General features: G+C 39.6%; 2 protein-coding genes across 2 annotated transcripts; both read right to left on the minus strand.

Moving 5' to 3' along the window:
• Positions 1-108: 108 nt before the first annotated feature.
• On the minus strand, positions 109-10,783 carry zgc:152774 (uncharacterized protein LOC553526 homolog). The gene is made up of 17 exons (XM_068324995.1): positions 10,682-10,783; positions 10,494-10,566; positions 8,426-8,558; positions 7,923-8,143; positions 7,458-7,605; positions 6,600-6,753; positions 5,807-5,935; positions 5,537-5,656; positions 5,320-5,423; positions 4,780-4,899; positions 3,977-4,093; positions 3,051-3,128; positions 2,730-2,769; positions 2,298-2,614; positions 1,489-1,948; positions 992-1,110; positions 109-787 (listed from the first exon to the last, which is right to left on the minus strand). Exons 1-17 carry the CDS (start codon positions 10,718-10,720, stop codon positions 631-633), a joined length of 2,529 nt encoding a protein of 842 aa, XP_068181096.1. The 5' UTR covers positions 10,721-10,783; the 3' UTR covers positions 109-630.
• A 6,924-nt stretch (positions 10,784-17,707) lies between these two features.
• Positions 17,708-25,259, minus strand: pmt (phosphoethanolamine methyltransferase). Its single transcript, XM_068325743.1, has 12 exons — positions 25,061-25,259; positions 23,447-23,618; positions 22,180-22,335; positions 20,486-20,622; positions 20,135-20,286; positions 19,853-20,038; positions 19,612-19,701; positions 19,442-19,531; positions 19,223-19,345; positions 18,766-18,897; positions 18,246-18,362; positions 17,708-17,869 (listed from the first exon to the last, which is right to left on the minus strand). Exons 1-12 carry the CDS (start codon positions 25,068-25,070, stop codon positions 17,759-17,761), a joined length of 1,476 nt encoding a protein of 491 aa, XP_068181844.1. The 5' UTR covers positions 25,071-25,259; the 3' UTR covers positions 17,708-17,758.
• Between the last annotated feature and the right edge of the window lie 1,451 nt (positions 25,260-26,710).

Genomic DNA, 26,710 nt, shown 5'->3' on the forward strand with positions numbered 1-26,710 from the left:
CTTGTGTTGAGAGTGCGTGCTTGAGACGCTGAGTCTGCTTGGTCCATTATTTTGGCCGGAAGATTCTGTTGTAGTCGCGAGGCAAAACAAAGGCCAGGACCCCGGATGCAGAGTACAGGAGCAAACAGTTTATTAAGGATAAAGTAACAAGAGAAAATCACCGTCGAGGAAAGAACTTAACTAATAAAGTAACAACAGAGAATCACCTTACTCAGGGAAATACTCGTGAAGACCAAAAACAAGAGAATCACTGGAAACAGAAGCTTGCAGTTGGAATGTGTGGCAGAAGACAAGGTCAGCAACGTGGCGAGACACAGAGTGCATGACATGGAAATCTACCGACGCTGAACAAAAGGGTAAAGGTGGCTAACTAGGCCCCAGCTAATCGGCCTGATGACACTAAGACCAGACTCTGCCCAAGAGCCCAGACCCGTCTCCTACCACGCTCCAGCACTGCAGGAGGGAGAGCGAGAGCAGGGCAAAAAGACATGATCAGGGCAAAAAACACAACCATGACAACCAATTATTTCATGAATTTTGTTTTGGAGTTTGACACTTATTAATACAAACTTTTCAAATACAAGAAAAACACACAAATCTTTTCCAGCATCAATCTTCTTCAGTAACCAATCATAACTTCAGTGAATTGACCTCTATGATCTGCTGCAGGATGTTGTCTATATCAGTGTTATCTAGACTGATTCCAGTTAAGTCCAGTTGTGGCAGAAGGGCTGTGAGAAGCACTACCATGTTGGAGCGAATGTCACGCAGACTGTCTTGAGACGATCTGATAGGGAGAACACCATCAGTGAACCAATCACTCACATGTGAAATGAAAAGCATCTGATCATTTAGCTAAGATAGAAGCTGATATTCATGGAATGGTTTCTGTTAAAATAGACTGTTGATCTGTGAAAAATGAATTTAAAAGCCAACATTTTACACTGTAAACAGGTATTTGTTTGGCCTCCTGTCTGCATAGAAAACACACCTGCCGTCTTCACAGGCCTCGTCATCGGTTACTATCCTGGTGGGAGGTTCTATCTTTTTCTTTGACATCGTCTCCAGAATTTGTGCATCCTTGGTCGAACTATTGGATGAAGTCGAGCTCTGACTCATACAAAAGACAGCATAGAATTAGGTTTGGTTTGGAATGACTCAGTCAAAGACATTTCATGTCAAATGAGCATTTTTTAAAATCATGCACTGGTAACTGAGAATCAAAATCTTATATATTAACTATAACTATTATTAAGCTTGATTTTGCAGCACTACACCACTTTCTAGTGAGCAGCGTAACTTTGTATAATTTTCCTTTGTATAATATCAATGTCCAAAAATGGACATTGATATTACAATGCACCAATTAAATGAAACAGATGGCAAAGAAACTGAATAAACTGCATTGGAAAATACATATAATTCAATTATTCTTTGAGTATTGTTTGTTTTGCCATTGTAAAGCTAACACATACACACTCTGCTGACCTCAGTTACGCCAACCTGGCAGCCAACATCTCTGCAGTTATGGGCAGCTGTCATTGTGCCTTGACTTGTCTTAGCGGTTTCCAGACCTAGAAGCTGCCGTAGCCTCTGAGCCTCTTTCTCCAACCTAGCCAGCTTCTGCATGTTAACCATCTGATCATTTTCCTCCATGCTACACAGCCCGTCTGTTCGACTCAGCGGAGACACCATCATAGTCTGGGTGGGGGGCAGTGAGTGGGTCCTGGTGAGATTCGAGGTGACTTGCTGCACAGTCTCACTCAGATCCTCTGCTTGGATGCAAGCAGCCTGATTGGTCTTGTCTGATGGAAGCAACTTGGGCTTATTCGTCTTCATGTCAGGATTGATCTCATCTGCTATTTTTCCTGAGTCATGCTTTTCGTCCTCCTGAAGACGTGCCTTTTTTCCCTCACCGTCCGCTGATGATACTGATTTCCTTTTCAAGCTGTGATAATGAAATGGCAATAACAGTTTGTATGATCAGAGCTGTTTGGAAGACAAATGTAGATATCCATGACACTGGACATGTAGATGTTGAGTGGGACATGATTAAATGATTTTTTAATTAATGTTAAAAATGAATGACAAAAATTCCATTTACTAAACAAGTGAATAATGGGTGCGCCGATGGTGCAGGAGGTAGAATGTGTGCAGTTTTAAACTGCTCCAGCTCTGCATTACCACACAATAACAAAACAACTTTGTCATGGCACATCTCTAAGTCCACTAGGAACTGAAATTAATTCAACATTAAATGTACAAATGTGCATACAGGTGCATACAAGATACTCTACCTTGATACATCTGTGTCCTCGCTTTCCATTGTCTCTGTGCTTGCTTTTTCCATTTCATCTTTCTGTTCATTTTCAACAGTGTGTTCATGTAGCGTCTGTTCCTCTAGCTTGTCATTGTTGACCGTTGTGCTTACAAGTGGCTTCTCTTGTGCTTGTGCGTCTTCAATTGTGTTCGTGTTTTCCTGATCTTGTTCTTGCGTGTCGTCCTCCGTGTGGCATTCTTTCTCTGTTTTCCAGTGATGAGGCGTGTGTGTGGATGGGCTAGTGGGCTGAGATGACTCTGATAAACATTGTGAGGGGATCTGATCTTGAACTTCCTGATCCCCGACAACACAACATCAGCGTAACAAACAGTAAAGCACAATTGAAATATTCAGAATATATCCAAATATGATAAAGCAAATTATTATTATTTTTCAATGATCTACAAACCTCAACAAATTTTTCTTGTTGTCGTCCTTTGGGAGGATCTCTGAAGGGAAACAGATACAGTCAAGAGGGGCATACATACCTAACCGTTATGTTATGTTCAACCGCTCATAAATGTGAAATTCAGCTTGTAAGTGTGTTTTTACTTCTTATTAACTTGATATTCATTCAAATAAATTGTCCAACTAATGGGAGAAATACAGTTCATGTCACCAAATTTGATGAGCAGAATGATTTGTCACTTCAGTTCTTCGCTGTTGATAGTTATCAGGTAGAGTAGACGCTGCTTAGCGGACTTATAAACACAGTCATAAGGACATTTACCGCTTCTTGTGGTTTTTCTGGTAGGTGGGTGTTGATAGCTCTGTACTCTCCTCCACTTCCTCTGGTGCAGAGCAGCTTCTAAAAGACAAATTGATCCAGCTTAGAAACAGATCTACAGCTAAACGTAGGTGCAGGAGCGTCCTGCTGAAGACCCCAAACACACACACAAATGCTGGCTTCCCCTGAGAGCTGCACTTACTGTGAAAAATGATGTGTTTTCTCTCGATTGATAGATGGATTCACTATTCTGAAGTTGTGCTAGTTTATTTTGTGGTAAACAGTTGTTGGCTGCCTTATACATGAGGTGAACAGTCCTGCAGCTTATGAGGTCATGTATCTTCAGTAATTTGCATATAATGAATAATTGTGTTGCGTGTGTTCTATAATGAGCATCGTGAATAATTCATATGGCTTTTTTCTGTAGTAAGAATAGAGGCTGCATACCGCTTTCATACTGTATGTGTTTCCTCACACCTCAGCGGAGTAGTTCAGATATGGCAGGACTAATGTACAATTATATAATTACGATTCAGTAGTTTCTGGGTTTTCCATAGTATGAAAACACTTCTGGCTAGTTTATTTTGCAGTTGTCTTATGTGAGGCTTGCAGGTTAGCATCTCATCAATAATCAAACCTTGTACTTTGTATTCAGTAACCCGTTCGATATTTACCTCGCTCACTGAGTTTTTAATGCTTTGTTTGCAGCTTCTGTTCCCAAATAACATGCATTTGATTTTGCTCACATTCATCGATAATCTATATATCATAACTGAGCAACAGGACCTGTGATTAAACTGGCGACTTGTCCAGCTTGTACCCTGGGATAGCCTTCAGTGTAACCTGACCTGGTCTTAGGTAAGCGCTTAAAGATGAGAGGGTCAACAATGGAAGACTGAACTGAACAATAAAGTATATAACACACCCACCTGTAATGTGGAATGGGGTTCTGGCTGCATGTCCAGTTTTCAGGAACCGTATTGTAATGGGTTGAAGCAACACTTCGCCACTTAAGACACTCTTCACACTGTAACCACATTGGAAACCTGTAAAATGCAGATATGCAGGTGTGAGTGCTATCAATAAATAGAAGTTTCACAAACCAAATGATCTTTAAAGTCTACATTTGTACATGAAAATGCCCCTCAAAAAGACATTTTCTATCCCATTCAATTTTCCAATTTAGACAATAAACTAATTTTTCTTTTTTCCCCTCACTTATTTTGACTCTTATTTGTTATGTCTCAATTCTCTGGTTTCAAACTTTGTGAAGAAAAATACAAAAACCTAACCCTAACCCTAACCCCAACCCAAAACCTGACCTTGACCCTCACCCTAACCATTAGCCCTGACCCTAAGCTTAAACCTTGACCTTAACCTAACCCTTAAAGTTGACCAACTCTAATCCTAATCCCAACCCTAAAAAAATGTAAAACAAATGAAGAAACCAAGCATGATATGCACTTTGAAGTCTCTACAATGCATATTAGATATTCAACCCAACTCTGTCTGTTACATGATGGAATATGGGCTGACCACATCCCACATGAAACGCGCTACATACACAGACTACAAACACTACATATATGGACTAATGGATTAGGGGAACCCTATATGTTCATACAATCATTTCTCCTAAAAAACCTTGATTTGAAGTCCATTTGATCTAGTATGGATGCACATCATAAAGAGACTTGTGAGGGAAGGAATTATCATTAAAGTTGATACTCACTCATCTTTGTCATACTCATCTTCACTTTCATCATCATATAGAGCCTGGCTTTTTCTCTTGCTCATTATTACTTCTTTCCAGTAGTCATTGAGTTTTTGTCCCAAAGCACCAAGAGTGAGTCTTGGAAGAAGATGAAGAAGAACAAAAAGGCAGATTTCTAGAGTCTTTTACCATGATCAAAAACACAGCAGCACAAGTTAGAGCCTCTTGTGATCACATTTCATATTGACACCTTCTTAAAATAATTGCCTAAGCCATTTTTTCAGATTTTTCAGGAAACACAAACAACCGAACCGTTAATTCATAGACACTTACACAATGAATTATACACAAAGGGGTGGAATGGCATGATCTGTTTAACTGGTGATGTAGGCAGCAATTTCACCAGAGGTGGCCAGCGTCATTAGATGATTTAGACAAAAAAATTTGTAAAGAAATGACTGCATATTAAAAATGTTGTGATCAGTAATCATATCAAACCAAACGTTATAGATTTCAGTATATTTACCTTGAATCTTCATGTGTGTTAGCATGCTGTACCTGTATTCTTTGGTGTACTCAAAGTCTTGCTTGTTGTGAGCAGGTTTGAGAAAGTTACACTCGATGATTCCAATGACCCCGACGCCTGCTTTTTGACTGGAAGCCTGCAGGATATTGGGAAGAGCGATTTAAACAATGAATCCATTAACACTTCATTTGGATGACAGCACTTTAATGCATAAAGTTTAAGTATAGAGTAAGATCATTTTTCCTCTACCTTCAGCTGGCAGCCCACTTTCTCATAGGATTTGATGAGTCGGTTCTTGTGGTACATCATTATGCCATAGTGGTCTGTGCTGTCTGGGGTCAGACCAAAGGTGATCTTTACATTCTCTTTCTGATAGATGTCAGTTAGGGCTGTATGAGCTTTGGATTGTCATATTAATCACAGAAAAAAAAATTGCATTGTCAAATACAATCTAACTAATTCTACATAATAATGAAATTAATGAATGCGTGCTACCATCAACACACAGTAGAAGGATACACTAAAATGAGGTTTGTAGATGTCATGCTCAATGTATTTCAGCCTCTTCGACACCAATTTGGCCATAACCTTTTTGCCCCTCAAAATGATCTGCGTCCTCGGCTTCAGGTATAAAATACTCAGGTAGGCCTGAAATAGACAGGGAAACAGACAAAGAATAAACATGTACAGAACTTCATTTCAAAACGCCTACAGCAACTACCCGCAATTTTGAATCTTATATTGATTATATGGTTCAAAAAGGGAATGGAACAACACTTCAGATTTAAAGATTTAAGCACTAAATATAAAATGAGGGGGAAAAGACAATACTGTAATATACTGAGTAAAATAAAAGACTAAAACATCAACCAGAAAAGGTGAAATATTATAAGAAAAGTCAAAGTAGAAAAAGTGATAAGAGTATGTATTGTAACTGACATTAGCTAGCTAACTAGATGGAGACACGCAGACAGACAGACAGATGGAACATCTATTGTAACACTGAACATTTCAAATTAGGAGCCCTGTGACTAAAATTATAAAGCAGTCAGTGTTAAGGTGGTGTTCACTTAGATGAGTGTAATGTTTGTGAAGCGTAGCAGTAGTAATACAGGCTAGCTATTAAATAAACAATAATAATATTGCAGACAAAGAAAAAAAAACCAAACTGAACAAAAAATCCTCTCCTCAAACTGCTACATATCAGGAATATCAGGACAGACAGACAAACATTGACAGACTCCTTGCATAATGATTAACCAGACAGGTTTGTGACTAATCACACCAGAGATGCATTTTTTTCTTTACTCACCCTGAGACTGTACTGAATTTCTGGGATGTTCCGTCCAGCTTTAATTGTTCCACTGCTTCTCAAACCCTTCTTCAACTCCTCGATCTGAATCGGTGGCAGATGGAAGTCAGTCACGTCAGTCTCAAAGTCAATTTCTGGCTCACCGTCTTTGGCCCTTCAAGACGTCAGAGGGAACTGCTCTTACAACAGGTAATGACACACTTCAAATCACTGCTCTGACTAGTTTTTCAGAAAAGCTCAAAATAAAATATGAATGTGTGGTGCACTACTTAGTATTGAGCAGCACTGATCATTGTGGACCTTTTCTCATTCAATAAGAGGGAGTAGTCAAAGAACACTAAAATGTGTTGTTTTTTTTTTAACCTATGGAAAGTGGACTTCAAATGTCATGATGTAATCAGTTTACACATTATTTAATGCTCTTCATCTGATGTTGTGAGGTTTTTTTTTGAATTTGTGATGCTTTCCAAGGATTTATCTCAATTAATACTTCAGGAAAAATAAAGTGTTCATTCTAACTTGTGACTCTGAGTGTGTTTGCATCAGTCTCATAAGCTGTACATCAGACTGCTTGTCCAGAATTAAGACTGAAAGGATGAGAATTCATATATGCAAAGTTAGCCAAATTGTGCTGCATATTAAAGCAGATGAACGTAAAGGTTCCTTTGGACACCAACAAACTTGCTATTTTTCCCTGCTTTTAGTGTGTTTGCAAAGTTCAGCTAGCTTGGATTTGTATTTAATGGATAGATATGAAAATAGCTATGTTGTTATTGTGTGAAATACATAAAATGTGAAACCATCCAAAAACATTTACATTAAACCAGACTTAACAAGGAACAAATGTATCATATAAACCTGCGGATGTTCCAGATTAATATCTTTGTGCCTTTTTTAGAGGGAATTGAGTCAAAGTGACTGTGGATCTGCTCCAGGGAGGTGACGATGGAGTTTTGGAGGATAGCTGCCAGGCTGGCCTCCGAGTCCTCGGTTATCACCAGAGATCGTAACACCGGGTTAAGGTCCGAACATAATGAAGTTCACCAAGTGACCAACGTGTTTTCCAAAAACAATGAGAGGGAACAGCACCATGAACCTTAACTTCATTTGAAAACTCAGTTACTGTTCTCACTTTCAACTTTAGTCTGCCTATTTGCATAGAAGTAAACTGCACACAGACACAGACACACAGACACACACACACACACACACACACACACACACACACACACACACACACACACACACACACACACACACACACACACACACACACACACACACACACACACACACACACACACACACACACACAAAGGATATTGGTTTGCTGCCTGAAGGGAACAATAGGAACAATGACAGCCTGAGCTTTGATGTTTTCCAGGTAAGTCTGTGATAACAATCCCACAGTCTGGCAGCCGCCGTTCTTGGTGAAGACAAGTGTATCACGGCCTAGACGCATGGAACCAGACTTGAAACCGTTCCCGTATATGCCGATAGCCAGCTGAATGCACTTGCTTGAACCCTTTTCTGTAAAACCAAAGCTGAACACAGGGTTGAAGGAGGTGTGAAGGAAGTAAGAATGTGTTTGTGTGTGCAATAGAGATAAACTAACTTGTATCAGTAGTCACTTAGGCTATCAAATGCCACAATAATGAAATTTTCCAATAGATCATATTACTTGTTTTGTTTTTTTATAACATGTATGTCTGCTGTTATGTGAGAAACCCAAAAGTGTAAAATAGGTTGAGGAACTTACTAATAAATAAATGTTATTATTAAAGCAATATATATTTTTGACATTTACACTTTCTTAATTTTCTTACCTGAGCATCTTGTGCAGTTTGTTAGGGGTCATGCCGCTGCCGTTATCGGTGAAAGTTAAACAGAGCTGATCGTTTTCAGTAACAACATCAATCCAGATCTGTTTCGCGGTCACACCAGGATCTGTTGCATTGTCTAAAGTACAAAAAAAAGAATCAACATTGATTGAAAAATCAGAAATTCTTGTGGCTTGAAGGGATTTTTGTACCTGACTGATTCACTTTTTTGCTGGCCTCCGCCATTCAATCATGCCTTATTAAGAAAATTGTTGTGACTGCTTTTCTTTGAAACAGTACAACAAATTTACAAGAAAGATTTAAAGGAAAATGCATTCCTTAGTTTTGTAGTGTTTGTTAGGGCAGTGCATTTTTATTGTTTTTGGTATCAACAGACTCATTGAGTTGGGTGGTCTGGGAACACAGAGTGTCTAATAGGTGAAGTTGTATCAGGCATTGGAATTTATTAAAACTATGATGTTCTCAATAGGCTATCAATGTTTCCATTGCCTACGCCGTGTTGCTTGTGCCGTTAGGCTTTATTTATTACCATTTGAATATTCACATAACAAACAAGGTGTCAAGAAGAAACAATGATTTGCCAAATTTGACTGGAATTCTGTCAAACTCAATTGTTTTTTTTACAAATGAGTTTGACAGCTAACTTCATGAAACTCTACAGAGAAAGGACTCAATCCTGAACCTTTTTTCTGTGAGACAGCAGTGCTACACACTCCGTCACCATGCCCACACAATGACAATACTGCATAGTGATAAAATGATAAACAACTGCCAAAACACAAAAACAAATTGCTAATAAAATAAAAAATGTGGCGTGGAAAATGTTGAAATGTAAACACCAGCAAATGTACCAAAATATTGGGACAAGATATGAATTTTTGACCTCTCACAGCCCTTCTTGTTGTATTGTGCTCAATCAGATGCTAAAACGCACGGCCGGTGAAGAACATGTGGCACACGGATCAGGATCATCCATGTCATCTGGAGTCGGAATCAGGGATTGCCTTTAAAAGAACTTATTTCAAGTTTCTTTAGCTTGTTGGCAGCAATATCCAACAAAACAAGAAGAATCTTTATCATCGCAGGGCTGATCTGCATTTAAATACAAATATATTTAAATGCAGATCAGCTGGAGGAGAGTTTGAAAATTATGACATAGTTTATTGTACAGTAGTTAACCCTGAGGTCAGCAAGTTGTGTCAGACATCATGTTTATAACTGCAACGCTGGATATAAGGGACCCTTGTCGCTCAGAGGCTAAACATTAAATTGTTGCAAAAAGAACAATGAGATTTTATCTTTTTTTTGGAGAACCTAGAGACGTTACCATCACGGACTGTTTAGTGGCAAAGCCAAACACCATTTTTTTTTGTCTTGTGGAGCAAGACTTGCAAATAAACAACAGCATGCAAGAATTAAAACTAGTGCTAGCAGATAGGTGTAATACAGGTTGACTGAAACTGCATCTGTTTGGACACTTCTAAGCAGTAATAGTTTAATAATAATAATAATTAAAAAAAATTCCCAGTTTTCCTGGCACAGTTTACTCAGGTCACAAGAAAGAAAATGCCCCAGGGAACGCACGACACTTTTGATTACACCGCACATGAAAAAGTGGCTCAACAAACACTTTTGACACTCCCACTGCTGCTCATGCATGAACTCGAGCAGCCAACAGACGGTCAACACGTCTGTGCCAACGACGAGTGGAGGAGCGACGGCACAGACGCGTTTTAATCATGTATCGATTGAAAAATGATTGATAGATGTACTTTGGTCCAAATTGTGTGGGGGTTTTTTAAAAACACATTTCTGACAAAGGGCTTAAGGTGATATACATTTACACCAAATTTGATGACTTTTAAATATACTTTATAATATTTGGAACACTAGATTCATTTCAAGCAGATGAGTAGGGGACAATGGGCCTGGTCTTTGTTTTCATAGCAGAGCCAGGAGCGCACCCTCCACCATCGGACAGGTAACGCGCGCTGCAGCTGCAGGTGCGAAGAACCGACCGGAGTTTCGCCCCTATTCTTCGTGCTTTACTCACCGACTAGTTCCGCCACGGCGCTGAAAGGCCAAGTATGACTTGTGGAGTTGCTGTTCAGGAAGGACGGACTCATCTTGAAAAGTTCAGAGGGGAAAAACAAAACAACAGCTGTCGGTTTTCAAATGTCACTTATTTGTCCCCGCGATAAAAGCACGTCATGTCAAAACACACAGATTAGAAATACATACGGAGCTCAGACGAATTCCATGCTCGCTTAATCTCGCCATGTTTAGCAACGATGTCCTCTCCAGTCTACGGTGTCTATTTTATGTGTGCTGTCACGCAACAAGTCATCGGAGTTACGTCATCGAGGTTGTTGTCAGCGGAAGGATTTGTGAGATTAAAAAAAAAAAAGCGCACCAGGTCTCCAGCGCGCACAGGACGCAAGGTGGTTCAAGCATTTTATTCTACAACTCTGTAATTGACGCACGTTTCCTTGACCTAACAACCACTACTAAGACAGTTCTCGATTTATAGTGCATTTGTATCTATTGATCTTTTGAACGAAACTAGTTCAATTATAATTTCCATGTGGCACCAATTAATACCTTTTAATGTCTGCATTCACCCATGTCTCTTGTAATTTGATGCATGCAAAACTAAAAGTCCAACACCGTAACCAAGCTTAGAAAGACACCATTGGGCTGAATTGTCTTTTGTGTTTATGTAATGTTACATTTATTTTTGCAAGGATGAAAGACAAGAATATTAGAATGAATAAATAATGTGAATCCATAAAAGACTTAGTCTTGTTTCTGTGTCAAAAAGACACACATGGGAATTTAAAAAAAAAGCACTAGAAATGAGTCTTTTAATGAAGCACACTTAAACCATAATTTACATGGCATTTGAAAAGGAGCAATAAATTAATAACTGAAAAATAATAGCTTGCAACCAATGACATAATTAGTTTTTCAGCCTCTGGAAATTCTGCCCTCAGATAGAGCATGGCCACATCCAGCCCTGACGTCACTAAAGTTCAAATCTCCGAATTTTGTTCTTACTTGTGTTTAATAAATGTCACGAAATAGTAACATACAAATACCTCTGCTTTGCTACTGCATATATATTGTACAATACCATGATCCCTAATTTCCCCCTACAATATTGTGATTTTCATACATTACTGTTTGTCAGATAATGTATGTAAATCATATGACTTTAAAATATTTTTTATCTTATGTTTACCATCCAGATGTCTTAAAATATAGATCAGGTAATTCAATTTTTGCACGACAGTGTTTGTAAAACCCTTCATATGGCTACGAGGGATCATGACAACCACAAATTGAGATTGAGTGTCACAGAGGTGAGCAATGGGCTTGAGTGTCAAACAATTGCCTATGTGCATGAAAGAATAGTCTTCCAAATTTAACCTTGGCAAGGGCTTAATTTCTCACACCATCCACACAAACATAATTTATCTTAATCGTGTGCAGTGATTGTAAGGTGCTCCTGATGTCTAGCCTAGAATGTAGTGACATGCCTTTTGCACATTTCCATATTATCTTACTTATTCCTATGTTAATCAGATTCCCTCTGTACATTTTATCCATTTATACTGCTGTTATGTGTGCTCTCTACCTTCCAAACCTTCCCATAGTATTAGTAATTATTGTAATGAATTTCTATTTTCAACTTACAGTAATTAATTTATGTGTCCTGACTGAATTTGCTTTATTTTGTCTTTACAACAGAAACAAATGGTCATATGTGTCCCCGGGGACAGAGTGGGTGAACTTGAATAATTGCTGAGAATGAGCGAGTGTAAAAATGTAGTCAAAAAGTAACACATGTCATTGGTATCAAGACACAATCACACCGCTAGAGATTAGAGACATTAATGTGAAGTCAGTATGTTATAACTATTTTGGACTGCATTGCTGTATCTAAGCTTCTGCCAAATTTGATCAGCAATGACATGTTTAGTCCCATTTCATCATTCAGTCACTGGATAGCAAGGTGTTCATAAAGCAATGTGCTTTTGTATTCAGCTGTCATACTGGAAAAGACCTGGCGTTATTCAGAATGATGGCATTCATCCCACATGTGAGGAAGCAGCCTTAGTCAACACAATTTTTTAACACAAATCCACATTCTACAGGTACTAGTTAGTAGGTTTACCTTCTTCATGTGCCAATAGTCAGCCCCTGTAAGTCTCTGCATCACATAGTTATCAGTCTGTCATTGACAATCACATCCCTGACTGGCTGGGTGTAAACCCGCCTCACCCTTTTGTCCTGCATGGTGTTTTACACCCATCCTCACTTCAACTGGGTAAACTACATTCACCTCTTTTACGCAAGTAGAATAAGGATGCTGTCCTTGTGTCACACAGTATCCTGCACTGTTTGGCTGAGTGTTGTTTACTCAATTCCAGTAGCACACAGTAGTATGTCTAGGTTAAGGGTTTGTTTCTTTTATGAATCTTTTCTTTTTTCCGTTTAAGTGTGTCAGTGTCGAAGATGTAATTTTATACAGTGATTTTTTTTTTTTTTATGAGAGAGGAAAAAAGTTTCTCTTATAAAGCGAAAAAAATTCTTTTTTATACGCAGTGATTTCATCAACATACAGTAAGTACATTTATATTAGACCACTTTCTGTATCATGGCTGTGGCGCCCTCTGCTGGTGATCGTGTTGCACTGTTCTGAGCCATACCTGCAGCATGATGTGGTGACACCCTGTTGAGCCGCATTTTGTAATAACGGTGCATTTTGTAATAAACGTCCAAAATGTAATAACTTTTTCATTTCATTTTGTAATAAAGCTGCATTTTGTAATAAACTGCCGCATTTTGTAATAAACTGCTTCTTATAATACAGAACAAAACTCTGGGTATCAAAATTTGAATCCATTCGTAAACATTAACATATGCACATACAAAATAGAAAGGCTGATGAATAGGTAAAGAACAGCTTTATTTATAGAACCTTTCAACAACATTAAATACAACCAGGTTGGTTGCGGGCAATTTAAAATAATAATAAACTAATGAATCTAAGTTCTACCTTAAACAATGTAAGTGTCTTCTGCTTGTTTAGAGAGCTGCTGTGACCTGCAAATTTCTCCACTAATTTCAAACAAATATGAAATTGCCTCAAAAGGCTAAAGAAACAACAAAATTTCTATTTCCAAAATATATCCATAATTTCAAATTGTCCATGTCTAGTATGTCTAATTACCAGCCAAGCCATAGACCACTTGGAATGTTTCCCAAACAACTCCTTGAGTTTTAATGCCACACCACCAAAGCGCTCTGCTGCTTTGTACAACTTTTGTACACTAACTGTACTTTCCAATGACGTCCAACCCAAGGCTTTGGCTTAATGTTTCACTTAGATAGATTGATGGATGGAATCGATCTGCAGTGTCTTAAGCATTGACATGTCATCCTAAAGGGTCATTTTGATAATAGACTGAAACATTTTAGTTGGTAGGACAGGCCCAACAGGGGGTGTATTCAGAACAGGGTCCTCAGGCTCATCAGGCTGGATAGATGGGTCAGACTCATCTGGTGAGGCAGGCTGCAATGCTGAAAGTGTGTTGTTGTCATATAACTGTTCTGCTTGAGCATCCAAACAGAAATGGTGTGACTGGTCCCTTCAAACTCAGATAATGTTCTCCATGCCCCTCTGCCACATGACCAAGTACTAGCACTGGATTGTTGTGACAATATGTTTGACTCTGAAACAATAGCTGAGGCATTGTTTGCCAGAGAGGAAACTACAAGAAACTGGACCTGGAAGATTTCAGATGCTCTTTGCAATGTAATGTGGTCACCATAGGTTCCAGGTTGGGCCATTCTTTCCAAGTATCCATCCCAGTCATTGCCCTCGACAAAGTTGAACAAGAGGGTTCCATTTCCATTGTATGGATAATTCCTGAGGTCTTGGACAATTTCATCTCTTGAGCTTTCTGGTGATCTAAATATTCCAAGGGTGGATTGCTGGTCAGCCATGGCTGCAAACTGACAATTTCCATCTGAGTCAGGGTCATAGCGAATGCTTAACTCCATGGATAAAAATTCTTCTAGTCTGTCTGTGTGTGTGTACTGAAACCAAAGTGGGTTTAGGCCTCTCTTTGATGGTGCTGTCTTGGGTTTTTTAGAATGTGTCTTTTTTCGCAGCCGGGTAGCACTAATTATATCCGACACGAAGAACCATTTTTGTGTTTGTCGGAGGGTCTTTGGCTCACTTTGCATTTTGAGAGCTTTCAATTTTTTTCACAATTTTACCACGCCTTACGTGATACTTTTTGGAGACTCGATGGGCACCATCCCTCATTCTGACCAAAACAGCGTCCTTAACATTGTAGTGTTGTGATAGGTTTTGTCTGAATGCACGCTTGATCGTTAGTTTAGCACAGTGCTCAGAGGCGTTCCCTGCCATTCTTCTCACCCTTTTTCGTTTAGTATCAAATTTTTCTCGATGTCTCAAGGATTGTAAAGTTGAATGTAGATTCCTCACAGACTCCTTCCGAACAGAAGATGGAGAACCGTATAAAGGATGCCTTATGCTGTTGCTTTTTCTTCCATAGTATACTTCAAATGGAGACCTCCACACTAAAACTTCTTTAACATCCTCATTTAGCACTCTTGAATATACAGGTAGGTGCTTGACCCAGTTACCTCCGTTCCCTTGAAATTTCACCAGATCATACATGATCTTCTTTCTTAGCCACCTATGTGTCCTCTCAACTTTTCTTTGGCTTTGTGGATGATATGCTGAGCTTTCAATCATTTTCACTTGCAGAGATCTCATTAGAATTTTCACCTACCCTTTAAACTCAGTCCTTTTGTCATGTTGTAAACACTTTGGGTTGTCCATGTTCATGATAAATGTTAAGGTGTTTGGCAATTTCAACACTACTTTTTCTTTTCAATGGTTTCAGCCACATGTAACGACAGAACACATCCATCACTGTGAGAATGTAATGGTATAAAGCCTTACCATAACTAATTTTGATTTTTCCCATGTCCAATAGGTCAATTTGGTGTCGATCTTGCACTTCTTTGGCTTGAATGGTTATCAAAGGGGGCTTATTCAGAAACTTCACATTTTGAAGTTGTTACCACTTAGATTAATGGGCTTTTCTTGTTTTGATCCAAATAGCACTCACTAATCCTCTTTCTGTTGGGTGTTATATGACTAATGGAGCATACATTTTGATTGCCTGGTTGGTATTCCTTCAATTTAGCTGGCATCTCAGCTCCTGCCTCACCCTCCAAAGGTATTTGTCATTGATAGACCGCATTGCTGCTGTGATTGGACCGTGGGTTGTTATTTACCTGGAACTGTCCTGTTTGTCTATCTTGCTTTCTTGTTTTTTCAGTTCATGAACCTCTCTTTGCCATCACACTGTCTCTTTTGTTCAGGTCAAGGGATATACTGTACTAAATGTCTCATTAAATGTTTCATTGAGGACATTTCTTGGCATACAGTTTCATTTTCTACACCTAAAGGAGGTGGAGGATGGCCGCTCCATCTCTGAATGTGTATATGGACACACTCTATGATCACATAGTTGACAGAATATAGTCCTATACAGAACAGCAGGAGGTGACTTGGGCAAAAGAAACAAAAGAGGGCAAGAGAGCTGACATGGTTATGGGATAACTCCTGTGTGAGAAACATATTCAATTCATGTGATATTTTGTGATATTATTGTCTGTCTATCTGTCTATCTACAGTCTATCTATCTATCTATCTATCTGTCTGTCTGTCTGTCTGTCTGTCTGTCTGTCTGTCTGTCTGTCTGTCTGTCTGTCTGTCTGTCTGTCTGTCTGTCTGTCTGTCTGTCTGTCTGTCTGTCTGTCTGTCTGTCTGTCTGTCTGTCTGTCTGTCTGTCTGTCTGCCTGCCTATCTGTTCATTCATCTTCTTCCACTTCGTCCACCGTATGGCGTTGTGGGGAGCTGGAGCCTATCCCAGCTGGCTTGGGCGTAAGGCAAGGGAAAATACGGGCGCGACGCCAGTGCACTGCGGCCTCTTTATTCAGTAGAAAGAAAATTTCCACGATACGTCCACCAACCACTGTTTCCAAGTCTCTTCCTCAACAACATGTTTCAGGGCAATGTGATGGAGGAAATTTGATTGACGTTTTTGTCCCACAAAGTGAACAGCTGCGTAGCAGCCTGTTCTCATCTTTTAGTAGCCCCAAACAAGGTCCACAGCTTGTTGGCCACACATGCCTCATTTATCTACTACCTTTTTTACTAAACAAAAATTGTAGGTTTTTTTTTAGACTCACTGTTGTGTATTTTAAATTGTCATTCCTTTATGCTTCTTTTGCAGCCGGAGAGTAACCAAGCTAAACTTCTTTACACTGACTACAATGATAAAGTGTGTGTTGTTTTCTACAACCGCATTGGTTTCTTGATGAAGGCCTGTGAACCTTTTATAGTGTCAGTCTCCTGAAATCCCCTTCTCTGGTGTATCTCCTCAGCCCGACAGCCGAGTGATGAGTCTGTTTGCCAGTCTTTAGAGCCTCACCTATGAACATCTTTAAAGAAGCCCAAAGCAGGGAGGGTTGAGAAATAAAAATGAACTTGATTGATTTCTTTTCTTATTGCAGTCACTTCCTACAGGAGTTCCAGTCTTCATCTTTAATACATTAAACAAAATAATTTCCAAGGTTTATTTGGCAGAATAAGAGACCTGGAATAAGACTTAAAACTCTATTCATGCCATAAGACAGGGCAGGCCTGGACCTGCCCCATTAAAAAAATACTGTTAGGGAGTTCAATAGTGGCATGCATTACAAAGGATGAGGAAACAGGGTGGATGGTACAATAGAGTTCAAAAAGGGTGTAGCCTGCCTTTTCTTATCAACAAATTTAAAATACAAAATGAGTGGATAAAACATAGTCCAAAAGTGTGGACTTCAGTTAAAAATGTTCAGGGGACCTGAGTCAATCTCAAGAGCCATGATTAACTTGTGCAACCCAGAGTTTCCTCCCTCTGTTTGGGACAGTGGATTACAAAAATGAGCTGATAAGGGACTTATCATTATCAACCAAGTATTTGATGGAATAGAATTAAACTTTTTCCCAACTTCAAGAACAGCTTACAATTCCATTAAATGGCCTAGGAATTGTCTTATGTACTCTAGGTTATATGTTTTATATTGTTTTTTAAAAAATGAAAAAATTAAGAAAAAGAAGTCCAAACCAGTTAATAAAAAACAGAAGCATAGACAGGAAAGAAACAAGGAAAGTGATTTTTTTAAATTTTATTATCTTATTCATCCTTACAATCACTCCTTCACTCAAGCTTTTGTTGCATAAAATAATCCCCATCTTTGGTCTCCACTTTTGGAACGTCCCAGTTTTTCTCTCCATCCATTGACAATTGCCAGATAGTCCTCTTCAGAAAATTCCTGCAGGGAGCAGAAGCAGATATACTGAGCAGTCACTCAAAGAAACACAAAGAATTCTGATTTCTGTTGGTGTCATTTGGATGAAACTAATCATGAGGTAAGTCAAATCAGATCAAATCAGTTTTATTTATAAATCACTTTTCATGCAAGAACATGCAACGCAAAGTACTTCACACAAAAACAATAAACACTACAGTATTTAAGAAAGGCCTTCTCTCCCACCTTCCATGATAGACATACGCACGCACACACACACACGCACGCATGCACACAGAAAATCATACACACACCGTCCACACTAGGAGGAGCCACAGGCAGTGCCCATCAAGTTTTGCTTCATAATCTTGACACAATATTTGCATGTGCTCATGCGAACCTTAATGAATTCATCCTTGTTGTCCTCTGCTCTCTGCAGCTCCGCCTCAATCACCTGAATGAACTGGGCTGACCGGTCTTCTGCCCGTACATTGCAGAAACCAGCTTCTTCAAGGAACTGTAGGAGACAAGAGATGGAAGAGAAGTATGGAGGTAATGGTACCAACATTACAACATCCTAATTAAAACTACTTCTATAAATAACAATAAAGCAAAAGCAGTATCACTCATAACAGAATAACGCGCCATATCATGGCATATGGTAAAATGTGAGGAGACAGTCAATAGTAAGGAATAAAAAGAGAGAAAATGGAAAAAAATATGAAAAATTAGATGAGAAAAATCCAACTAATGGAAAAAAGTACATAAATTGATTGTGTAACTGGAATAATTAGAGTTCACATTTCCATCAAGGCCAATATGTGCCAATACCTGTGTCACATATTAGTGATGAGGACAAGAGGGTTTAGTTCTTGATAATCTTTTCATAAACAATAACGTGATGAGTTTCTACTTTTTACCTTGCCATACTGTGAGTGTGTGTAGAGGATGTAACCTCTCTGTTGCACATAGTCCTTAAACTCTTGTGTCCAAGTCTTCTCCCCACAGCAGTAGTCACTGATAAGCAACTGGCCACCAGGCTTCAACCATGACTAGATAGACAGACGGACAATGAGTAGAAATATAAGTAAATAAAATTAGATGCTATACAGTCACGTATAAAACACATAATTTCTCTAATAAGAATTGACAGATTATCTTTGACTTCTTTCATCCATATATTTACAGAGTGTTGGGATTCAGTAAAGTGAAGATCTTAGATTTCATGAAGAATTGATCTTAGCCAGATAAAAGCCTGTTTGAGATTTGAAATGTCTTTAACAATACACTGTCCTACAAAAATGTCTATTAAAAAAGTGTCCAAAAATGTTAATCAGCATTTGTTAACAGTAATCAACATCAAGGATCGATACTCACATGGAAGTGTTTGAAGAGGGCCGGTTTGTCTGGTATGTGCAGGATGGTGTCCCTGCTGTAGATCACATCAAAGGAACCTTCTGAGAACATTCTCTTTGTGGCATCAGCAACCTCAAACTGGACCTGAGAGAGAATGATGTGTCACTGTTTTTTTAATTTTCAAACAATGAATGATCTGCGGTGCTTCGACTAGTAGGAAATGAGAACATTCATACATACTGATGGCAGCTTTTCTGTCATTGCCCTTTTTATGGCAATGTTCACCATGTTTTCTGACAGGTCAAGTCCCAGTACTTTCACTCCAAAGGTCTGCAATGTTAGATTATCACAACCGTTATTAATCTTAAAACTATTACTTTGTCACCAAACACCAGTTTCTTGGCTTTCACCTTTGCCATATAGAAATCCCCTCCACCAATGCCGCAGCCAACATCTAAAACCTCCTGTCCGGGTTTCAGGTTCAGCATGTCCACAAACTCCTGTTAGTACAAACAAAAAGGTAATTCTTGGTGCATCATATGTTATACATGTGCCCCCTCTCAACAAACACTGACTGGAATCTTTTTCTGCAACAATATTCAAGATATAATTCTTCTAATGAGCGTCCATTTCACTTAGTTAAATTTCTACCTTGGTGGTGCTTGGCCCTCCCGTACTGACGTAACCAGCCCCAAACATCTTCTCGTATCGCAGGATACCGTGGCTGGTGTACTGCTGGTTGTCAAGGAATTGCTGAAAGGTGCTGAATCCTTGAGTCTTCAAAGATCGGGGAACCTTTTCCAGCAGCCAACAGATCTGGTTTGGATTGTTTTTCATCTGTAAAAGACGGAAGAAAGAATGCACACCAGTTTTTCCTATTATTTTTACACAAAAAGCTATAATTGACATGTCAGAGTCCTCAAATGACTTTACCTCCACGTAGGCCTTTATATTCTTTTTCACCACAATGTCAAAACCATACTTATGGCCAGTCTCTGTAACTTCGGATTCAACCGATGACACCAGATAGCTGTATTGTGCATCAGTGCGGTAATAGGTGGGATTGAAGTCCACCTTGCAGTCACCTTGTTTGAAAGTCCCAAAAGCAAGCAAATTAATTCCAAAATTATGAAGAGAATTCTTCAAAACATTTTATGCAAGACAGATACTTGACCTTAACATGAATTAATTATTTAAATTAATTTCCTGTTTCAGTTTGAATACATATTAGCATCATTCTTTTGAAGAAAGACAGGTGTGGACATTTGAGTTATAGCACAGTACCTGACCTGTGATTGCAGGACTCTCTGAAGAAAACAAAGCCACCGGGCCGCAGCCAGACAAGCATTTTCTTTATGAAGGAATTAAGCTCTTCATTGCTCATGTACATCATCAGCCAGTTGGAAAAAACTAAGTCAAAGCTGAAGAGAACATTGGATCAATGCAATGAAATTCAGGTTATGCTATTTTATGCATCAGAACATTAGTTGTACATATGGAGATGCTAATTGAACAATATGATTTTTACAGCTACCAATACTGCATGTTAATTCTCATTGACCTCATCTTGACATTTGATCCTGTGGACCATGACATCTTAATTAGCCTGAAAAACCTTTGCATTAGCTTTGTAGTCGTTTGAAACTTTCAAACAAGTCCAGGTACCGGGTCGCACACCAGGTGTTTGGGGACCACTGACGTAGACGGATGTAACAGAGAATCGGGTAATTTTTCCAAAATAAAACATCTTTCAGACTCCCAAAATAAAAAAATGAAATAAAAATAGATAATGAAGTGATGTAAATTATTTTTTCTTTCTGTGCAGCCCGGTACCAAATGACCCACGGACTGGTACCGGTCCGCGGCTCGTGGGTTGGGGACCACTGCTTTAAGAGACTGACCACATCATGCCAGTTCTTGCTTTCCTTCAATGGCTGCCTTTGAAATGTTTTGCTACATGTTTGGAAAGCCTACAATGGTTTACTGTCACCTTGTATTTCTGCTTCTATTTTTGCTGTCCAATCATTACAATTACTATGGGATGTACTAACATGGCAACAATAAAAGGACATTATGAAATGAGCGGCTTTATCACACAACAAGCAGGCAGATGTTAGGGTTAGGGCTAAGGTTAGAAATTGTTAAGGAGGTTATATTAGGATCATTATTGCATAGGTCACTAATCAAAACTTTGATGTAGTGAGATGCTCTGTCTTCTTTTCCTTTCGGCTTTTCCCTTCAGGGGTCGCCACAGCGAATCAGTTGCCTCCATCTAACCCTGTCTTCTGCATCCTCTTCTCTCACACCAACTACCTTCATGTCTTCTCTCACTACATCCATAAACCTCCTCTTTGGTCTTCCTCTAGGCCTCCTGCCTGGCAGTTCAAAACTCAGCATCCTTCTACCAATATATTCACTATCTCTCCTCTGGACATGTCCAAACCATCTCAGTCTGGCCTCTCTGACTTTATCTCCAAAACCTCTCACATGTGCTGTCCCTCTGATGTACTCAATCCTGATCCTATCCTTCCTGGTCACTCCCAAAGAGAACCTCAGCATCTTCATCTCTGCTACCTCCAGTTCTGCCTCCTGTCTTTTTCTCAGTGACACTGTCTTTAGACCAAACAACGCCGCTGGTCTCACCACAGTTTTGTACACCCTTTCCTTCATTTTAGCATTTTAACTCTTCTATCACACACCACAACTGACAATTTCCTCCACCTGTGCTATCCTGCCTGTACACGCGTCTTCACCTCTTTTCCACACTCTCCATTGCTCTGGACTGCTGACCCTAAGTACTTAAAATCCTCCACCTTCTTGATCTCTTCTCCCTGTAACCTCACTCTTCAACTTGGGTCCCTCTTGTGTCTGTATTATTCTGTAACTCATTCTTGAATGGTAGATCAACTGTCAAACCTGATCCCTCTAAAAAACACTAGGTATAAAGTGCTAGCATATCCATATATATGAATGCAAACCTGTTTGGGGGGAACTCCAACTTTGTGACATCAGCTTGGATGAATTCAGCATTGCTATGGTGGCCATTGGCCTCTTTGTTCTTCTCCAAAAAACTTTCCATGAAGTCCACGGCTGTCACATGTTTGGCTCTGGTCAGCAGCTGGCTAGTGTAGCGACTGCAGAAAAACATTTCCATAAAAATTTATGAAGTAATTTTCAGTAAACTCAGCTCAGGAATTTAAACATTAATGGTCAAAAACCACATCAACATCAGAAACATTAGCTGTTTACGATGTACACACTATCTAGGAATTGCTTATTTATTTATATTTATTTCTCAGTTCAATGGACTCAGAGAAAACTGTAGATAAGAGCCATGAGAAAGAATACAACTGATTTCATTTATTTATTTATTTTACTATTTGAAAGCAGTGATTGGTACGGTCATAGAGCAGCACAGTAATGCATTTTAAGTTTATAATGCATGTAATTTCATCTATGCATTTATCTTGATATTAAGGAACATATTTTGTTTTTGAAGAACATTTACTTTTTTTGCTGTTTGCCTGTTGAAAATGTTTCCTCTTGAAGTTACTTACAGAGCCATAACAAAATATTGTTTTATTCATTTAATTATTAAATAATACATACTGTGTTAGCTCTTGGTTCATTAGGCTATGTTCATTTCAATACGTTTTAATAAACATTGAACCAGTCTGGCTCTCGGCTTGTAGCAAATTTGTTCTTTTGGCCCTTCGTGTATTTGACTTTGACACCTCTGTTCTAACATCCTCTCATGCTATGACTATATGAAAATAATGCATTTAAAACATGTGTCTTATGAGCAGGAAGAGGTGTGGCATTTTACATCTTGGACACATTGACCCTCTTTTGGCTATGATTCCCAGAGTGAAGATGCACTGAGGGGACACAATTGTCATCTGCCTCAATTCTTTGTTTTTATAGTCTAAGATGTGAAAAAATTATGTCACATCTAAATTTAATGTGGAATTACTTTTATTACAGTAACAAAAATAAGATTGTTACTGTATTTATATTGAGTTAGTTCCGAGATAGTGTCAGTGAAAATTTTCACTGAGGTCAAATTGACAACAGGGCTTTATTTCTCTATTTGATATATGACCAAAACATCAACAAAAAAACTTTCCTTTACTTCTTGTATTGAAATGTAGAACTACTCAGTCTCATGAAATACATGTGTTAAAGGGGTCTCCATAATTACACACATTAGTTTCTACAGCTAACCTAATGCAGGACCATGCTCACCCAATGCCAGCTCCCAGTTCCAGGACATCGTACCCATTCAGGCAGGGCAACAAGGAGAGGATCTCTGGCAGTTCCTGCTCTGTCAGCAGGGAGGCACGGGAATCCAGCATCATCTTCTCCACAGTAGCATCCTTGGAATGCTCCTTCCAAAACTCTGTCATTTGCCTGCGTACTGTGAGGCACACACTTGTCTCGATTATTTTAGTAACAGGCATATTTTGGTTAATGAATATTTGTTATTGCAGGATTGTGACCAATTAAACAAGTTAGGTAAACCAATCATTGAACAAATGGTGGAAGATGTATTCAAAGCTTTAAAAATGAGTACCACAGCATGAAACATTCTCAATTACATGTGAAAATCTTATACAAAGCTGTTTAAATCAATCCACTGGACTTTAAGAAAGTTTTATGAAAACGTTTCGCCTCTCGTCCAAGAGGCTTCGTCAGTTCTGAAGGTGGCTGGTTTATTAACCCAGTTTATTAACCCTGTGGGATGTGGTCAGTTAACAGGCTCATTCTAAGATAACTAAAACACCCTTCAAAAATATGTTAAAGCTCATCATAGATTTAAAAAAAACACCTGTTATTCAAACTTTTAGTCAATGTTGATTAAGAGTGCTAAACTAATGAAAACAGGATGAAAAAGTAGCCAATGCAGTCACAGACTGCAAAATCCCACGACACCCTTGAATTCAAAAATTTACCCCGGCCAACTTTGATAGTTGTGTAGGTCAAAGATCAAAGCTACAGAGTAGTGAAACTTGCCCCATCTACAAATGAGTCTTTTAATTCCCATTTGATGCTCAGTAAAGATACTCACACCTTAACAATTAACCTGATTACTTGTATACTGCAAAAATTACCCATGTGCAGCCCTGTTCTGAACGTGCTGTGTGTGGTATTTATTTCAGAAAAAATGGATGTACAAAACGTAATTAAATGGACATGAAAAAAACAAAAAAAAGTAGAGAAACCCGTTATAACACATAATACCTATGACGGTTAACAATGCAAATCATATCTCAAATGATGACACAAAAATAACTAGGCATATCCTCAGGGTTATGCAACAAAGTTCAAACATCACATTACCTAAGAATCATAAAGAAGTTAAGAAAACACGTTACATTCATTATCATGATGAGTCTTGACCTTTATCTATGAAGAGATCAAAAGTATGAGAACAAATTGCTACATTATTTATGTTCTGTATCCCCAATGCCGAATCTTATAATGTTACATTCTTATTGAAGAAGGAAATTCTTGGGTGACATGGTGATGTACCCAAATGGCCTGTTAATTTAAAAAAAAAAAAGTAAAAGAAAAAAGGATTAATTTATAGCTTTAACAAGAAGTGCTCTGTCAAAATGATGAAAACGCCGGTATGTCATGAAAGTCACAGCCTGGGAACACCAGCTCCACTCGATGGGGAGAAAACCCCCCCCCAGAGCTTAAAATCACCTGTCTTCAACACATTCCATTGTTCAGTGGGTAAAGCCCTAAAGCCTCGGGGACTGTGGACGTGAACATTGTGTCAGCACCACCCAGCAGACTTTTAGAAGGCGCAGAAACAGAAAATAAAGTCAATCTAACCATTCCCTTTGCTCGTACCTTCATCCATGGCGGTCCTCTAGTTGAATTATTAGTTGATTTATTCAACTTGTCAAACTGCTGTACCGAACGATCCCAGCGCGCAGGTGATCGACGTGCTGCCTGGGGGAGGACGGACGCTGTGGGACTTTGGGGGCTGTTTCCCCCAACAACGCGACAGCGCGATTTAAATATCAGGACGAACATCGAAGAGTTAATCGCAAGGTATGAAATTGGCCATTGGGATGGCAGCAGTGGCTGGATGGGACGGAGGAGTGCCCCCCCCCCCCCCACCACCCTGACGTCACCTGATATGGGCTTACATTTTATTAGCGTGCAACACGCGTCAGACCGGAGAGCGCTTCAGAGCAGACGGACACCGAGTGAGGCGTGTTAGTCTTTTACCCTCTCTTTGGTTGAGAAGTGGAGAGCTGTGTATCCCGTGACACCCCCCCCCCCCACACACACACCGGCTCGCAGCTCCCCTCTCGGTTTTGCTGACGCGCAGGAATTGTCTCATCGTTCACCTGTGACGCAACATTGCCTCATTGAGCCGCGTGGACACCCGTCAGTGGGAGGACGGGTTCCATTATTACTAAGCCTCTCTGACACACACACACACACACACACACACACGCACACGCACACGCACACACGCGTGGGCGCCTTGACGCTGCTCTTCAATTTTGGAGGTCACCATCCCAAAGAATCAGACCACAGGGACCACCTTGATCTTGACAATCCACATTCCAGCTGCTCCTCCAACCCTTGATACTTCTCACCCTGTTCATTCTGATGTATGCTGGTGTCGCCACATCTGTCACTACTGTCCTCTGCTGCTCTTTGTCCACTATGTCCGCTTGGTTAGACAGCAGCTGTTGGTCAGTCAAACAAACCGGACATAGTGGGGATGGACAAAGAGCAGAAGAGAGCAGTGGTGATAGATGTGGCGATTCCAGCTGACGCCAACATCAGGAAGAAGGAACACGAAAAGATTGAGAAGTATCAAGGGTTGAAAGAACAGCTGGAACAGATGTGGAAGGTCAAGGTTAATGTGGTCCCCGTGGTAGTAGGAGCACTTGGGGCAGTGACCCCCAAACTGGAAGAGTGGCTCCAGCAGATTCCTGGAACAACATCTGAAGCCTCAGTCCAGAAGAGCGCAGTCCTAGGAACAGCTAAGGTACTGCACAGAACCCCCAGACTCCCAGGCCTCTGGTAGAGGACCCGAGCTTGAGGATGACACACAGATACCACCCCACAAGGGTGAGAGGGACATTTTTTTTTTTTTTTAGACACACACACACACACACACACACACACACACACACACACACACACACACACACACACACACATACAGTATATATAGTTCTTCAGTGGTGCGTGTGTGTATGCATATACATGTATATACATATGTATACAGTATATGAACTGACAGGTGTTTCAAGAGTTTGTCGGTGAATGGTTTTTGCATGAGAAGACCCGTGAAATGAACAGTTTAACTGCACAGGCGATACTGAAAGAACTATTTGTTTCTTTCAGGCTGATGCACAGGGCTGGTGGGGGGTGTGGGAAATGTCGCAGGTATTGTGTGATATGATAAAAGTGTAATGAATAGTTAATTTTGTCTTCATGACAGTCACAGATTCATGGTGTGCTTGTTTGTGGGAT

Source organism: Antennarius striatus, chromosome 10 (genome assembly GCF_040054535.1).
Source record: "Antennarius striatus isolate MH-2024 chromosome 10, ASM4005453v1, whole genome shotgun sequence".
NCBI lineage: Eukaryota > Metazoa > Chordata > Actinopteri > Lophiiformes > Antennariidae > Antennarius > Antennarius striatus.

Excerpts from the sequence above, each read along its gene's own strand:
- zgc:152774 (XM_068324995.1), bottom strand. The coding sequence starts at position 10,720 with ATGGCGAGATTAAGCGAGCATGGAATTCGTCTGAGCTCC. Across the intron at positions 1,949-2,297 it reads GAGGACACAGATGTATCAAG|CTTGAAAAGGAAATCAGTAT; the intron begins GTAGAGTATCTT and ends TCATTATCACAG. Across the intron at positions 1,111-1,488 it reads GCCAGGTTGGCGTAACTGAG|AGCTCGACTTCATCCAATAG; the intron begins GTCAGCAGAGTG and ends TGTATGAGTCAG.
- pmt (XM_068325743.1), bottom strand. Across the intron at positions 20,623-22,179 it reads TTGGAGTTCCCCCCAAACAG|CTTTGACTTAGTTTTTTCCA; the intron begins GTTTGCATTCAT and ends TGTTCTCTTCAG. Across the intron at positions 20,287-20,485 it reads GTCCTGCAATCACAGGTCAG|GTGACTGCAAGGTGGACTTC; the intron begins GTACTGTGCTAT and ends CTTTCAAACAAG.